Raw genomic sequence first — 16,323 nt, 5'->3', positions numbered from 1 at the left:
CGTTCTGAACAATTTCCAACACGAGCGGTATTTGAGCAGTGACCGCACACGAAAAGTCTGTCTAAGTAGCGTCGCTCGCATCAAGCATTCGCGAGCATTTGATCGTTGTTACGAACGAATCGTTAGAGATTTGAAATTACGTGCGTTTGGCTGGGAGTCACAAAATCGGTACATGTATCTTTTGTCTACTTTAGTGGATTGAGACAGAGGCTTGGCAATATACCGCAGGCCAATGAACAGGTTGGATACCCCAGTGCAAATAATGCTTTTGACATTAAGGTTGCCGTCCAAACGCATTCTATTTACACTTCCATCATTTATTTGACAAGCAATCATTCAATTTTGCACCAAAGATGAAATAGTTGTTACTTAAGGTAATAGGATATCTTCTCAAATCAACACAATGTATGCCTGCCTCTATATTTAATTTATCGACAATGGTGATTTGCCTTGTAAAACATTCTTATTTACGATGTCTGTGCTTTGACAAATATATTTGAAGTGTATTCAAAAATAAATAATAATTTTTGCTTTTTCTTTTGGTTGCAGTAAAACAAACAACGTGAAAAATATCTTTATACGTGAATACAGATTACTTCGGTTTAAAGAGACAGATTTGTAAACGTCAGCTGCTTTTCAATAAATCACTAACCACCAATAGTAATAAGAGTTGCGTTAATCACTCAATAGTTCGTATAGACGTAAATACTTTGAATTCGTCGAACATCACAACTGTTGTATAATAAAAGGCATTTAATGATAAGTGTGTCAATAAAGTGCTTGGTGACGTTAACGAAGGCTCCTTTCATTCCAGATAAGAAAACATGGTCGTCGTTTTCTTAACTTTATATACGAAGTTTAATCTAAAAATATGCCACAAACACTGTCAAATAAAAACAGCAACATTGACTGTTAAATAATGTGCGGTATATGTTTACTAAAACAGCAACATTGACTGTTAAATAATGTGCGGTATATGTTTACTAAAACAGCAACATTGACTGTTAAATAATGTGCGGTATATGTTTACTAAAACAGCAACATTGACTGTTAAATAATGTGCGGTATATGTTTACTAAAACAGCAACATTGACTGTTAAATAATGTGCGGTATATGTTTACTAAAACAGCAACATTGACTATTAAATAATGTGCGGTATATGTTTACTAAAACAGCAACATTGACTGTTAAATAATGTGCGGTATATGTTTACTAAAACAGCAACATTGACTGTTAAATAATGTGCGGTATATGTTTACTAAAACAGCAACATTGACTGTTAAATAATGTGCGGTATATGTTTACTAAAACAGCAACATTGACTGTTAAATAATGTGCGGTATATGTTTACAGGGCAACATTGACTGTTAAATAATGTGCGGTATATGTTTACAGGGCAACATTGACTGTTAAATAATGTGCGGTATATGTTTACAGGGCAACATTGACTGTTAAATAATGTGCGGTATATGTTTACTGAACAGGGTCTGAAGTAAAATAAGGACAGTTACTGATACTTTATTTATAAATTAATGAAGATATAGTTGTGCCCCAGCGAAATGACTAAATTGGCAATACCGCGTGCTTCAAAGACCATGGTTTTCTGCACACGCCGATGTGTTTAACGATGTTGAATGTTTATTAAGTCAGGATTGTCAGTTTAAATGCGCCATGATATATTGTTTCTTAACCAACAAACTACCTATGTGGCGCGTTTCTATGTGGTATCTCTAGATTGAATGTCTGTATGTATGTGTGATATGGTCGACTTTCTGTATTGTAAATGTAAGTTACTGCTATTTGTTGTTGTATTTCATGGATCACAATATAGTTATTCTTTTAATTCTGCGAGAATATTTGTTGTATTGGATCAACAATACTCTACTTATTATCAGTATGGCTTCAATAGTATACTTAACATTATTACATACTGCAACATAGAAGACCAGGGCTATTTGAAATGAAGTAAAACACGTTCCCTCGATGAAGCTTTTTATATTGACCTGTTACATACAATTGGTAAGTAGATCTTCGGCTGTTTTATTCTTCGTAGCAGTGTGTATACTGAAAACAATAAAAACATGAATCGTTTCACCATGTTTTAATTACTTATTTACAGATTCAATACATAACAAAACCATTTTTAAACTAATTTATGTATGAAGTATGTATTGGACAAGTTATAAAACATGACACTGAACACTACTGCATACGCAAAACGCCCTCTGCGGTCAACAAACTATAGTCAACGCAAAGTACAATATGACACACGACAAGTTATAATTTTTAATAATACGTGACAATAAACAACTACACGCGGAATTTAAGCATTGGACAGGCGATATTAAATGTGGGGGTTACCGGATTCCAATATTGCAATATATTTTGCAAATTACTTCGATTTTGTCTGAGCCGCTCATTTGGAAATGTCGTTAAATGATTAGAAATTAGAGTTACTGTGTATGTACAACATTGCCCTGAAAATTATTGCAAAATTCAAAAGTTACATCACACTTTTTCTAAGCAGTTTATTTAGTGATGATCAATTTACATCAATCAAACAGAAAGCGTGATGAAACGAGTTGTGTAATATTACCACTTGATTAATTGACAGGCTCATAAATATTTTCAATCAATAATGTAGTTTACCATTTATATTTCAGTGGTAAATGATATCAATTGGTTGCATCATCGAATCGATTTAGTTCAAATCTGTACACACATAACATCGAACAAATTGTTAATTACTTGCGCTTGTCTCGTTCATTTATAGAAATGGTTTTTGCAATCCATAGAAAGGATATAATTTAGTTAGCAACATATGTTACATTTGATTCTCACAAAGCGTTGTAAGGTCTATACCTATGATCACACGTCACACAGGTCACACGTTTTCCTACACTTTAGTCGCGAGACCTGGTATCCAGGATCGGTGCCCAGGGCGCAATTTCCCAGAGCCTTCCAGTCGCTGCATCGGAATTGCCTATCCTCTACGTCTTCACAAGCTGTAGAAGGAAGAACTGTTCACACCAAGGGTAAAAGCGGTCCCCATGTGTGTGTTTAATTGTTTGAAATTAACGGTTTGTCACAAGTGCCATTTTCGAACCCCAAATTAGTCACTTCATATTTATTTTTTTTAAACTTTTGTTAGAAAATTCATTAGTAAATTCATGAAAATATATTTTAATACAAATTTATGTGAACAAGATTTTGTAACAAAATATAAATTTTAATGTAGGCTTAATTCTAATTTGTATGCATTGTTTTAATGTTGGCAAAAGGACACATAGTTCCTCTTCTTGTGGCACCGTGTGTGTTTCTTTACGTTCAACTGTTAACAAAAACACGTATTTACAAGATGAAATTGTTGTTAAACGTCAAAGAAGAACAAGTCACTACGATAAATTTCTTATATAAGAGAAGCATTACGTCACCGTTTGTGGACGTCGTCGCGATAACCGTTGGTAGGTTGGTTATTTTGGTAGCTAGAGCAAGAACGCCATGCCTACCACAGAAGCCGCAGTGAAGCGGGCACCTTTCCTTGGCGACAGAGTGCAAACTGGAGTTCACATCAGAACAAAAGTGGAACTGATCGAGATCGGCACAACGGAAGTCAGAACTCTCCAGATTCAAACACGTGCTTGCTGAAGTATGAGAAATAGTATTAATTTTGAGATTGACATAGTTTATGGTATGAACAAACAATGAAAAGTATATAGTGTTTGATAAATTGATAAATTTGATAAATTACCGAATATTAACTCATCCCTGATTCAACAATCGCTCAAGTAAATATTTTGGTACACATATATGTGTGTGGCGTATGATGCTAACAGGCAGAAGTATCTTTCACTATGTCCAAACTATATTGGACAAAACAATGTCGTAAGTTTTCATCGGCCCACGCATGAACAGTATGAACGTAACAAGTGCTACTTATCAACAACCGCTAATTAAGAAAATTACTAATTGATCTGGTTGAAGTTGTCAAGTATGGAGTATCTGGATGTATCTGATAAAAGTGTGCATACGCGTAATATAAACATAAAGAATGTATTTGACGTTTGGTTGTAGCTTATCCTAGTGAACCGATCTCGAAGCAAATTGACAATGTTTTGGAAAATCACTGATCAAGATCGTACATATTTCATGAGTTCATATATAAAGAGTATCAAGCATGGAATTCTAAGTTTCTCAGTTAAAAGTTACCACAAGTCCGCTTACCCGGACGTGTCGTTATCGGGCTTGGTGTCGTGGTCGGGCTATCTGTCGTGGTGTAACGATGTGTCATTGTTGTAGGAAGGTAGTCTTCTATAAATACAAATTCGACAAAAATAACAGATGACTGTTTGTAAATATTCAATTATACTTTGGTAATAATAATAATAATAATAACAACAACAACTACAAAAATTACAACGGATGGTCACCTTGGCTCAAAACGACTGCAGTGGCCAAATTCGTGTTGATAAAAGAGGTAAGATATTTTCACAATAATTATAGGTAAAGTTGTTCAATGTATTCTAAGATATAATGAGCATTTGTGAACATAACCGGTACTATATAAATGAACTGCTATTAATCTTCACTTCTTTTTGAATGATTTACGAAGATGAAAGCTGACCTGACATAGTTCCTAGTCAGTCTCTTGTGACAAACTATTTGGAATAATTCCTCCATTCATTTTTAATATTTCATCACATCGCATTCAATTAATACTTTATAATACACAATTACACATCCACCCAATTACTTACGGCATAAGTGCTTTTCGCAGCCCGTATACTGACAGCACTGCTTGCATAATAGAATGCCTTCTTCGTGATGTGGACCCGGTCCCCTCTTGCCGATTAGCTGGTGTTCACAACTCTGTAAAATGAATATACACCTTTAGCGAGTAATTTAAAGTGTATTAACTTGTTGATACCTGTTCAAATATGAACACCTTTCAGGAATTATCGATCGGTGAAATCGTAGATGTCAACAAACAAAATTCCGTGTTTTAAAACTCGATGTCATTTATTTTAATTAATAAGTCCTATCCGGACTGTTTTCGTTTATCAGCATAAAATGATGGCAGTGTACCAATTAGTTATATTATGAAAACCATCAACTGCACCACAGTGGCCGAAAGTTACTGTGTGTGAACGTTTATAATAACGACAAATTTCACTATTTGATTGTTTCAAGAACAAATTTAATTTTGTGACCTGCTTTATTTCGCCATACAATTGGAATGACTCTTGACATAAGCAACTCGATTGATATATATTCTTGCAATTATCAACTTATGTAGTATTCTTGATGTTTTCAAGCTTGATTACATGGACGATCGTAGAATCCTTTGGCTCATAGCGAACACCTTGCCCGTTTCTGAGACTAACCAGCACTTGATGTACTTGTAAAGACCTTAAGATCGCTGATTGATCAAAACGATGACTTCCATTGTCGCAAATTATACTCCGTTCCCTTTTCACTGTAGATAAGTGTTTTTGCCAACAGGCAAATTTCATGTTTTTTTGTTTATAAAGTGTGAAAATAAAGTAAAATTTTGGAGGTATGAGAAAGAGCGCTGTCTGTTGCTTCATTCTGACACCCGGTACTTTGGTGAACGGATATCAACTTAAAATATACTATTGTGTTAGGTGATTGTGTTTATTTTGCTTGTATAACAGTGTGTATTGTCAAGAAATGTTTTAAAGTTCTTATACTGATTTATATCGATGTCGATGGTCATATTTTGCCCAATGCTTGAAGTAATGCTCTCTGTAATTGACTCGGCATGAGTATGTTTCGTCATGACATTGTCAATTAACATATATGTGGATACATGCCTCGCAATAAAACAACGCCCAATACTCAGTTGAATCAGACAACAAATGTGAAAGTGTGTACCCGCTCAGCCGTAGATATGAACACTCCAACAGCTCAACAAAATTACCATTACCTATAAATCCATCAAGACAAGATGATGGTTGAAACATGGGGGTTATATGTGAGACATAATCTACCTGAAATCCGGGAATCTACGTGAACTGTGGGTAAGAAAAGGCGAAAATTGTGGAAACGTTATGCAAGTATTATAGTTTAAACTGATTAAGAAATTTAAATAAACATTGTGTATAGTGAACTTGATACTATAGTAATTTTCCTTGTTTTTTGGATATTTATGTTAACTACAAAGGTTAATTATCAGAATACTGAAAATCGAGTGTGTCGTTGGAAAAGTGCATATTATATATATCACACGTACATTTTGTATTTAGTGCATACTAGTGAAAATAAACGACAACAACACCACAGGACATAAACAATACTTACGTGGTGTTCTTTGCAAGAATATGTGTATGTGCGGGTACCGTTCAGTTGGTATACTTCCATCGCGCAGTACTGCAAGACAGAACGCGGAAAATGTACAACATATCTTTATTCAACATAAGATAAAATGATATTCAGATGGTCCAATGGTTGTTATCTACATTTGTGGAAAATAAAACATTTAAACTCTCGGTACAAACAACAACGAGTTTTATCCAGCAATTCTAGTCGTATGCAAATGATTACAGCCGATACGTTCTTGTGATTTTACAAGGATATTACATGTGTCAGCTTTGTTTTTAACCTTTGTTTAGTCAGTATGTCGACAATTGCACATAATGAGTGCAATTTGCACTTAACCATTTCATTTAATACGAACATTTGATAAAGACACGCTGTATACTTCTTAAAATAAGATAATGTACTCATATGGACGATGGTCCACCGTCGCCCATTTGAATTATTACATACCCATTTTTTAAATTTTTTTTAGGGTTAGGGTTAGGGTTCAAAATGATTTTGGCGACCGTAGCACAACAGGCCTCTGACTTAGCCGTAACATCTGAATATTAATGTATTTTCATTTTTCAACAATACACATGTAAAAGTGTGTAACGCAACAGCCCCGTAGCGATGAATAAATAAATTAATTATGTATCCATATATAACATAAACATTATGTTATATAATAAAACAAATGATAGAAATTAATTACAGATAGAAATTAATAATATGATAGAAATTTGTTAATGGATAAATGTTCAAAATATTTGGGTTGATTTCTTTCATGTAGAAACTGGTTCAAAATATGGGACAGTTTATCTATAGCAAGTAAACATGACATATCCCTGCACTCATTGTACAGTAGAATAAGTCAACAAGGTGAAAGATCAAAGATAGTATATATCTAGAGTCTGTATGTTTAACAAGGCATTTATTTGATGGAGTTGTCGGCGCTTTTGACATAAGGGATTTGGGCGGTGGTGCTTTGTTCAGGCTTGGCGAAATTGCCGGTCCGCCGGTCCTGACCGGCAGATTTCAATTTGGTCCGGCAGGTTTAACAAGAATGTCGGTCCTGGTGACCGGCAAAATGTGAAATGATTGCAAACAAATCTTTTTTTTTCAAGTTGAAAATTCGAAGAGCTAATCGCTTACTACATCATGAAAATGAAATCGCTCGTTGTTTTGATGTTTGCTGTAGGTTTGTTACGTACAATTAGCAAATCCAACTTGTTACACAACACCTACTTTAAACTCGTTTGCAAAATCGCCAACTGCGTTCTAACAAAAAAGATCTTGATAGCTTTTACATATTTTTCGAGTAGGATAAGGACAATAAAATATGGTATCGTGATCAACACAGCCATATGCATACGCCATTTTTCATAAGTGTAAAGAGTACAGTGCATTATGGGGCAGAGCTTTCATTGGACGAGCGAATTTAAATTTAGATTGAATGCAATACGATACATGTACAAAGAAATGTTTTTATTGCATCATATGCAGTGCCATGTAAAAAAACGTGCTTCCCGGGGACTTTCTGATACTGGTCAAAAATGAAAATGAATCTCTGTTAACAATTACACTGCGTTAGCATGTAAATAAATCGTCTTTTTTTATTTAATTAATTACTAGTAAACGTTCTGAAAAATGAAATGCCTTAATCATTAAATGTCAGGTAACGTGTTTTGTACTGTGCGCAGTATATTTTAACAGCCGCTCCAAACTGCAATCATATTAAAGTAAGAATGTTTAAATCGTTTCGAATAACTTAAATTTGATAATTATTAGGCTTGCACATACGTTATTGAAATTATCGCACCGAACCGTTCTAATAGGGAATACATGTAATAAAAACTGACACGCGAATTTTTCACAACATGATTGACATTACACAACCGATTAACACCAATTAGCTGCCAGTGTAACCTCTAAGCGATTAAAATCAATTTAACGGCCGGTTGAATAAAGAGATCAAGATGTGATCGCTGCCATTTTTGAATTTTCTAGTTAAGTTGTTGTTGCTTTACGGTCCGGCTAAATTTTCTCCGGACCGGCACATTTTCTGAAATGCCTGTCCGGATGACCGGCAGATTTTTTCTAATTTCGCCATGCCTGTTTGTTTGCATCAAAGTATTTGTACATTAAGACTTTATATCATCATGTTTGATAAGCGTGTAAATACTTGAATAGTGGTTTCTCCACTCCCAGGGTTTCAAGACATTTAGCAATTCCACCAACCAGCAATACGCACATGCAGAAACAAACCTATTGACCAATCAAAGTTATTATTGAGTTTTATGCAAATTAACCTGCAAGCAAGTTTTGTAAAAATAGTACACAATTGGTTTGGATTTCGAGGCGAACGGATCGGAAAAGATCTAGTCATGTAGTTATCAGAATGTTTTTGCATGACTGAAAATATGAATTATAATAGATATTAAATTGGACAAGAATTCATATATGGCGTTGTTGTTGAATATTTCATTTCACCTTATACGGAGTAATTGACATTAATGGTAAGAGACGGACTTGCCCTATTCGCAATGTAGCAAAATGCAGTCGATGCGAATCTCGTCATTATGGCAATATGAGCATGACGTCGTTATGAGCAATAAGCGATTACGTGAAAAGTGTTTTCAAATATATTTCTAAGATCCACCCTATTCATGTTTCGGGTTTTACGGTATTTGTATACCTTTACAGATGTTTCAAACGATTCTACTTATATGCATGATTAATCTGTTCACCAGATAATCTTACCATCCGTTGAATAAATATGTGTTACAAAAAACGCTGTCTGGGTGTTACTACGACCATCATTTCATCAAGCTATATTTGAGTGGCCGGTAAGTAACTTTTAATTACAAAAGGTCAATTTTACGTACCCCTTCTCTGCAGGACTCGATTACGTGACAGTGAGCCGGGTCATGCACCGAGTGGCATGTCTTACAGAACATCGTCGCCCCAGACATAACGGGGATCACTGAAAAATTAGGTATACATGCTTGATGTGTGTGTTTATGTGTAGTTATTATTTGTATGTAAAATATGCAGTGTCCCATACATTAGACACCATAATGATATACAGATTATAAACGAGGATAGTACAAGTCAAGGTACAATCATATGCGTATACATGTATTATTATTTAATAAATGAGATGCTTTATAACATGTTTTAATTCTTAATAAAACGCTGGTCAATAACGACGCGCTTTATCGTTCATTGTATGAAACAAATTATCGTGCCCGTGTGTCTTATCAGCACGTATAAAATAAAAATGCAGCGCTTATGTGATATTTCCCATCAAACTCTACGTTCAGATGCGCACATTAATTGTTTTTTTTATTGGAATAAAAACCGTCTGAAATAGTTGTTAAGTAATAATTGAGACACCTTTTGTGCATCTGTATGAAAATTTAATTTAGTTTGTAATGCATTTAAACGTGATGTCTCGGTCCAAACATTCCGTTATTCATAAACTGTTATCAAAGAAGAACACAAAACATCAAACAACAAACAACGATATGCACATGTTAAATACATTTTTATATAATATATGCTCTAAATGTTTGTAATCTCAAAGTCGAAGACGAACAATTAGCAGTTGTCACAACTATGTGCTCATCCCAACCAGGTCAAGGTGACTTTGTATGATCTGAATGTGAGAAACCAACTCGTGATCAGTTCTCAGTCGTGGGCATTAGACATAAATTAACATGCATACTTGTAATGATTTATTCAAAAATATTGACATATAATCCAGCTCAGTATTCAGTTGCGTCCTAAATATACAGGTGCAAGTAGCAGTAGCGGAGACGCATTTCAAATCATCCGCAATTTTTTCATAACAAAGCTGAGTCTGGACTGCGATGCATATGGAATTGTTAAAGCTCGCAGAACAAATACGGCGCTAGATTGCCCGCTCACAGGGACAAACGGGTAGTTAGGGGCATACTCGCTGCATTGCTTGCATCTATTCACAAATTATTTTACTAGTTTCATTAACCACTCGATACACGGTAACCGGAGGATACGAAATTATTAATCCGGTTAGAGCGAGTTATTTTATTCAAATTGAAGTTTATAACTATAAATGACAAACACACAGTCCGAAAAACGTTTTGTATTCGTTCGATAATTAAAAAAATGTTTTGCTGTTAAACAAAATTCCGTCTTCGACTTCTGTTTTAAGTCCCGAGAATCTAACTTAAACTAGTAGGTTTGTTACATAAATTACGTCACACGAGAAACGTCATAAATTGCGTAATTCATTGATTGAAAAAAATAAAAGTACGGAAAGCAGGTTTGGAAATAAATGTCAGTGCAGGAGCAAAATCGGATGATATGTAATATGATCGATAACACACGACAGAGCTGGAACGGAGGTCTAAAAACAGAACATATTGAACAAGTGACATGCATATAAAAATCTCTGCGAAAAGTGTGGTAACCATCATAAAATGAACAGAAAGAATCGGTTTTCAAATTAATTTGATCCTCCCACTAACTCCTGCCCGCGAAACCATTCAGGTGTCGCAATTCTTGTAACTAATCGACAATTTATCTAACATGTGTTATATTGACAGTTGTTATTTATCACTGTCTGTTTTTGTGTTAACAATGTCAATAAATTACTGATATTAACTGACATCTATGTATTCATTTAATACGTCATATGCATTTGAATTGATTTTTCTTGTACTTAAAATATCTGTTAAACACAAAAACGAAAAGGTAATCGGTGAGATAGAATCGTTACACTGTTTGTAACTGGTGGTGTATGGGTTGTAGACCCACAGAAATTTCAAAGTTATTTCTTTATATTCGCTCTCCTGTGGTCAGGACTTACTGAGGGTGTATATTCCATACACCAGCAGTTACTAATATTGTAACGATTATATCTGACCGGTAATAAGAGATATTTTAATGTGCGTTCCTCTTTTTGAATGTGTGTTTTTTTAGAGGTCCGGTCCCGCTTTGCCGTGTTTTATCGTTTATATTACATACTGTTTGGCCTCTCCACTGAAATTTATGTCCGAACCGGCTCTCCGTTATTTTATTTTTCCTTCAATTTATGACGTATCTCGTGTGACGTAATTTATGTGACAAAACTCACTAGTTAAAGTTATATTCTCTCGATTTTGAAAGGTAACAAGTCGGACTTTGAACTAAATTTGAACTGTTAAATTTTATTTAACAGTAGAACATGTTTTTTAATTATCGAACAAATCCTAAACGTATTTTGGGTTGTGTGTCTGTCATGCATTGTTGTAAACTTCGATGGGAATGAAATAACTCGCTTCTATAGGATAACGATTTCTTAAATCGTGTTTTAGGTCAAAATGGTTAGCATTCGATACAAATGTTATAAAAATTTGTGTGGTTTAAACTAAATTTCGAGAGAGGGATTGAAGAACAGAATATGGAAATGCAAATCGTTGTAACTTTATTGTTTTAAGCTTTGGATTAAAGTTGTTATTGAGGTAAGTGTGCGTTTACACTAAATTTAGTTTTATTTATGACTACATGTAAATCTGAAATAGTGTCATTAATCTCATCTACAGCACAGATTAAGTTGCAATCGATATTTTAATTCGTTCCCCGTTCGTATGAAAACAACGTCATATATCAAAATACTTATCTAGCACTGAATCGAACAGACGCCATTTTGTTTACGTTGACAGGTGTATTGAAATTACCCGGGGTGAATGGAAAATACACCCCGTGCACGTGACCTCTCTAAGCCAATCGGATTTTGCCATTTTGTAGGAGGTGAGATATCTAATAATCTCTTATAGTATTTTAGACAGTAAGCTTGTCCTGTTGCTAATAGGATATGAAAAACAAGAAACGCCGTAAGCGAGTTCGGATTCTGGTATTTAAATTGTAATTTATAGAATGTATCAATTAGTGCATCATATTTCATATATTTGTCTTTAAATGTAATCATACAATGCGTGTGATTATAGTAAATAATTGGCAGAGCCTTTTTTGGGCTGTTAAACAATCGTGACATAAAAAGGTTCAATATGCTTGTGGAATATTCAAATAAGTTCAAATTACTTGAAATAAACATGTATACACAAGATAACGTTTACATAATAAGCTTCTAGATTCAGATCGCGCACCAAAATAAACTCATGGCACAATATTTTGAAGCGTCACTTGTGCCATGCACACGACGTATTCTCATTAGAAAGAAATCGTGCGATAGGGGAATGCGGGTTCAAACCTGATATCAACCCTTAACCCTAATGTGATATCTATAATTTCGCCGTGTTGGTTGGCGAAATAAAAATTCCATGTTTGCAAAAGGATGCTTCACCTATTACTCGTTTAAATGTCCGATACGCCATATGTTTGAAACAATGCGTTGCATAAATGCTAGTGCTTTTAAATATGGCTAAAAATAAGTTGTTTGTTTCCATGAAATCTCCCTAACATAGGCTATGTAAGTCGTCTTTTTTCGTTAACTTGTTTCGATGTAGATGTCTAATATGGGTTGAGCTAGATTTCTGGCGATAATTACATGAAACGGGGAAGTTGAATGAATGTAGAATTGCGCAAATGTTCTTGTTATTGGAAATGCAAACATACAATAATGGTTAATTTAATACCATTTACTGCTGCATAAACTGGAGATTATAACTTTTTAATATTGCAATCAAGTTTAAAACACCTTAAATATCAACATACTTACGACATGTGCACATATTTATGAAGTTTAACTGATTGTTTGCTTAGATCAGAATGTTATTTGCATTTATAGAAACAAATAATTAGTGTATTTAGCCTACATAAACGACACGCTCTTTAATAAAAATTTCAATCAAGAACTCACGGGTTGAAACTTATGTAACAACATAAAAGCATTCCTGAGCGTCATGTCTGCCTGTTAATAATCATTATGCAACGTGATACAATGTTCTACTTTGTTTCGAATAAACAGGCCCAACATTAATTGAATCAATAATACACAGGAAATTGTGATAGAGCTCATATAACATAGCTTTATCGTGAAATATAAAATCACGTTTACAACTTCTTACTTGAATTCCTTCAACTCAAAACGTTTCCTTCTAAATACAGCGCAAAACTGTTTTACTGACGTTTGATTTGCTGTTTAGATGTTTACCCTGTCAGAAACCAAAGGAAACATACCATAATGTCATTAATATTTATTGTAACGCCGATTGCCATTTTTAAATTAATGTATGTTTCTCCTTAAAACAAGCTGTTCTCCACTTAAATAGCGATACTCAATGGCAATTATAGTCCATATCTCTCTGCAACATTTTTTTTTCTTAATATGTTTATCAAATTTAAAAAATGTGGAAATGGAAAGAGTTTTTGTAATATAATATTCAAACTAAAAAAACTTAAGCTCTATAGTGATTTTTAAAAGTGATTCATGATCGATCAGAAAAACTGTGTCATTTGAGCAATAGCTCAATATTTGTATTACGAAGCTTAAACTAGTGGTGCAACAATTTAACTAAGCCGTTTTCAGTAGATTGCTATATATTAAACCCTTATTGAATTACGTTATGAATACATTTCGACTGATAAGGACAATCAAAGACCACTTTCAAATTCAGTGTGTTTGTGTCTGTTAATTATATGTCCGATTAAATACTCTACTTACGTAGAATAAGTGACAGCATTTAAACACCTTTTAGGCAAACCCGTTTTAATTTCCAGTTGTCAATGTAAACCTGCCTATTAAGTTCACATGTTGTTGAATGTAAAGGATTCAAGCAAAAATCAAATACTGTTGATTGTTGTGGCATCATTTACAATATCGGATACGTTTAGGACTTAAGACATTTTTATAACACACAATACAATTTGAAAGCCACCTTATGCAAAACGGAGTTAAAAATATCACAATTACAAATCGGACATTCTGTTTGGTATTGAAACGGAACAACCAACATTAATTATGAGCCGCGTCATGCGAAACTGGGTCTTATGCTTTATACCGCCAGCCTAGCTTCAGACGAGCATGCGCATTCGCACAAATTGATAAGGAGCTACCCTGCCTGCTTATGAGACCATGAAACATGACATTATAAAAGTAAAAGAAAATACCCGGTAATATTTCTTTCAAAAAAGGAATACGTATTGTGATATTCACTATTCCAATGAATTAACATTTACACTGTATTTAGTTAATCGTTGGATAATTTTGAATCATTAATAAACACAATTAAACACTTATTCCGATGCTATGCGAAGTGAAATACATTGAATATTTATTATATGTGTTCACCCTTATTATTCCCAGTTTATTTTTTTAGTAAGGCGAAAAAAGAAAATTAAGAAATATATATATATGCAAGTTGGCTTACGCGACGTCAGGTATAACACTATAATGAGTCTTGTAGTCATAACGGTCGAGTGTCCACCGCATACTGATGATGAAAACTATGTGAAAGTGTTATCAGCGCATGTCTTTAAACCAATCTGGCTCAACCAATGAAAAGTGATAGCGGCAAAACCGATGTCGTGCATGATTTTACAGGGTGATAGACTATTTCAAACGTAAGACTGGCATGAACATCTTTAACAGTCAGAACACTTTTTTGTCAAGGCTATTGTGATATTGCTAATTACTTTACATAAAATTAACGAGATATATGTCCGCGACAATCAAATTAACTCTTCATTGTGTATATAAAGCTGACACAATATTGTTCATATAAGATATATTCGAATAATTACACTGCCTATACAATACAGGAAATACATACAAGTCGACCATTCATATTAGACGATGTATCTCGAAACTAAACATTGTACACGATGTTATTGAGCGAAGCAAACACAATTTATTAAATCAACACAGTAAGTTACAATGTGTCCAAACTTGCATATATTTATTTTATCATTGTGGCCACTATTCATACATGTGCTCTTTACTTCTACCTTGAAATATTCGAGTAACCGCATATAGAAAGGAAAACCGTATACACTTAAACGTTATAATTAAATGAACAGTCACGTCATAAGGTTTTCTTGATATTTCTTAATATGACAAGACAATCTTTCGCCTTGAGAATGATGTACTATTCGTGATATATTTATTACAGTAACTTTGTTTTATTGGTTTTCAATGAAAATAAAACTCAAATTATTAATTCTCAAACATCGATGGATAGATAGATACAAAATTGTCCATCGATGCTGACACGAACCACTCGCCTTTTAACACTCCTTCAAGGCAATTTAGTAAGAATTTAAGCATTAATTCTGTCATAAGGCGGACATATCAAGCACTAATTTTGCAAACAGTATACAATAACGTTAATATTGTTAAGCTCGTGGAATACACGAACTGATGTATTAAACTACTTTGATTTCGAGTATTTTTTGGCAAATTGGTAATTTGGGTTAAAATATAACAAAAATGTATTCATATATATCCTACAGATATAGGTACATAGGTTCAGACACACACATAATAGATCACCCATATGAGAATCAGTATTTTCTCACCGAGTATCTTAGGTTTAATACGCGAGTGTTTACTGGTCGTCAATGTTATTGGCAAAAGCAAGTATATATATGTCGTAGTCGTGCAATATAATATTTTACTTAACAGGAAAGTATGTATCCTCAAAACCATCTAAATGGTCATATATCTTTACGCAATACCCAGTATTATAAGTATTGCTAAAATGCAGAACTCATTATATAAACATGCAACACTCCGTACACGAGCGTGATGTTGTTTTAGACCTAACAAGTACAGTATTCGCAACAACAAATAGTTAAACGAGAAGCTTCATTTTCAAAGCGCACATGCTAAGTTTAATACGCGATTATTTACTGTTCCTTGAATTAAATTGAGAAAACTAAATATATGTGACAGTCTTCCCAGTTGAATTTGCAGTCACAGCAGTACATGTAATAAACTGTTATTTCTTAAAACCGCAGCTTAATTTACCGATGTTGAGGTATTTTGCTGTGACATTTTTTGCTTGATAATAGGCCAA

At 34.1% G+C, this 16,323-nt stretch overlaps 1 protein-coding gene across 3 annotated transcripts; it reads right to left on the bottom strand.

The window, feature by feature from the left end:
* Positions 1-1,980: 1,980 nt before the first annotated feature.
* On the bottom strand, positions 1,981-14,796 carry LOC127847070 (uncharacterized). 3 transcript variants are annotated; one of them, XM_052378668.1, is made up of 8 exons: positions 14,677-14,796; positions 9,208-9,305; positions 6,323-6,391; positions 4,759-4,870; positions 4,226-4,312; positions 3,436-3,645; positions 2,864-3,006; positions 1,981-2,065 (listed from the first exon to the last, which is right to left on the bottom strand). In XM_052378668.1, the coding sequence occupies exons 1-7, from the start codon at positions 14,714-14,716 to the stop codon at positions 2,870-2,872; spliced, it is 753 nt and encodes a 250-aa protein (XP_052234628.1). In that variant the 5' UTR covers positions 14,717-14,796; the 3' UTR covers positions 1,981-2,065; positions 2,864-2,869. The 3 variants fall into 3 exon arrangements, with proteins under 3 accessions (XP_052234628.1, XP_052234629.1, XP_052234630.1); XM_052378669.1 differs by having other exon boundaries at positions 2,864-3,021; positions 3,511-3,645; XM_052378670.1 differs by having other exon boundaries at positions 3,511-3,645.
* Between the last annotated feature and the right edge of the window lie 1,527 nt (positions 14,797-16,323).

This window comes from Dreissena polymorpha, chromosome 10, assembly GCF_020536995.1.
Source record: "Dreissena polymorpha isolate Duluth1 chromosome 10, UMN_Dpol_1.0, whole genome shotgun sequence".
NCBI classification, from domain to species: Eukaryota; Metazoa; Mollusca; class Bivalvia; order Myida; family Dreissenidae; genus Dreissena; species Dreissena polymorpha.
The sequence above is the reverse complement of the archived record's forward strand: the minus strand, read 5'-3'. Positions and strand labels throughout refer to the sequence as shown.

What these genes read in the sequence shown, in the direction of transcription:
- LOC127847070 (XM_052378668.1), bottom strand. Translation starts at nt 14,716, where the DNA reads ATGACTACAAGACTCATTATAGTGTTATACCTGACGTCGC. An exon ending in TCGAGTCCTGCAGAGAAGGG is followed by an intron (nt 6,392 to 9,207) that starts GTACGTAAAATT and finishes TCTGTCTTGCAG; the next exon opens with TACTGCGCGATGGAAGTATA. An exon ending in CCCGATAACGACACGTCCGG is followed by an intron (nt 3,646 to 4,225) that starts GTAAGCGGACTT and finishes CTCATACTTCAG; the next exon opens with CAAGCACGTGTTTGAATCTG.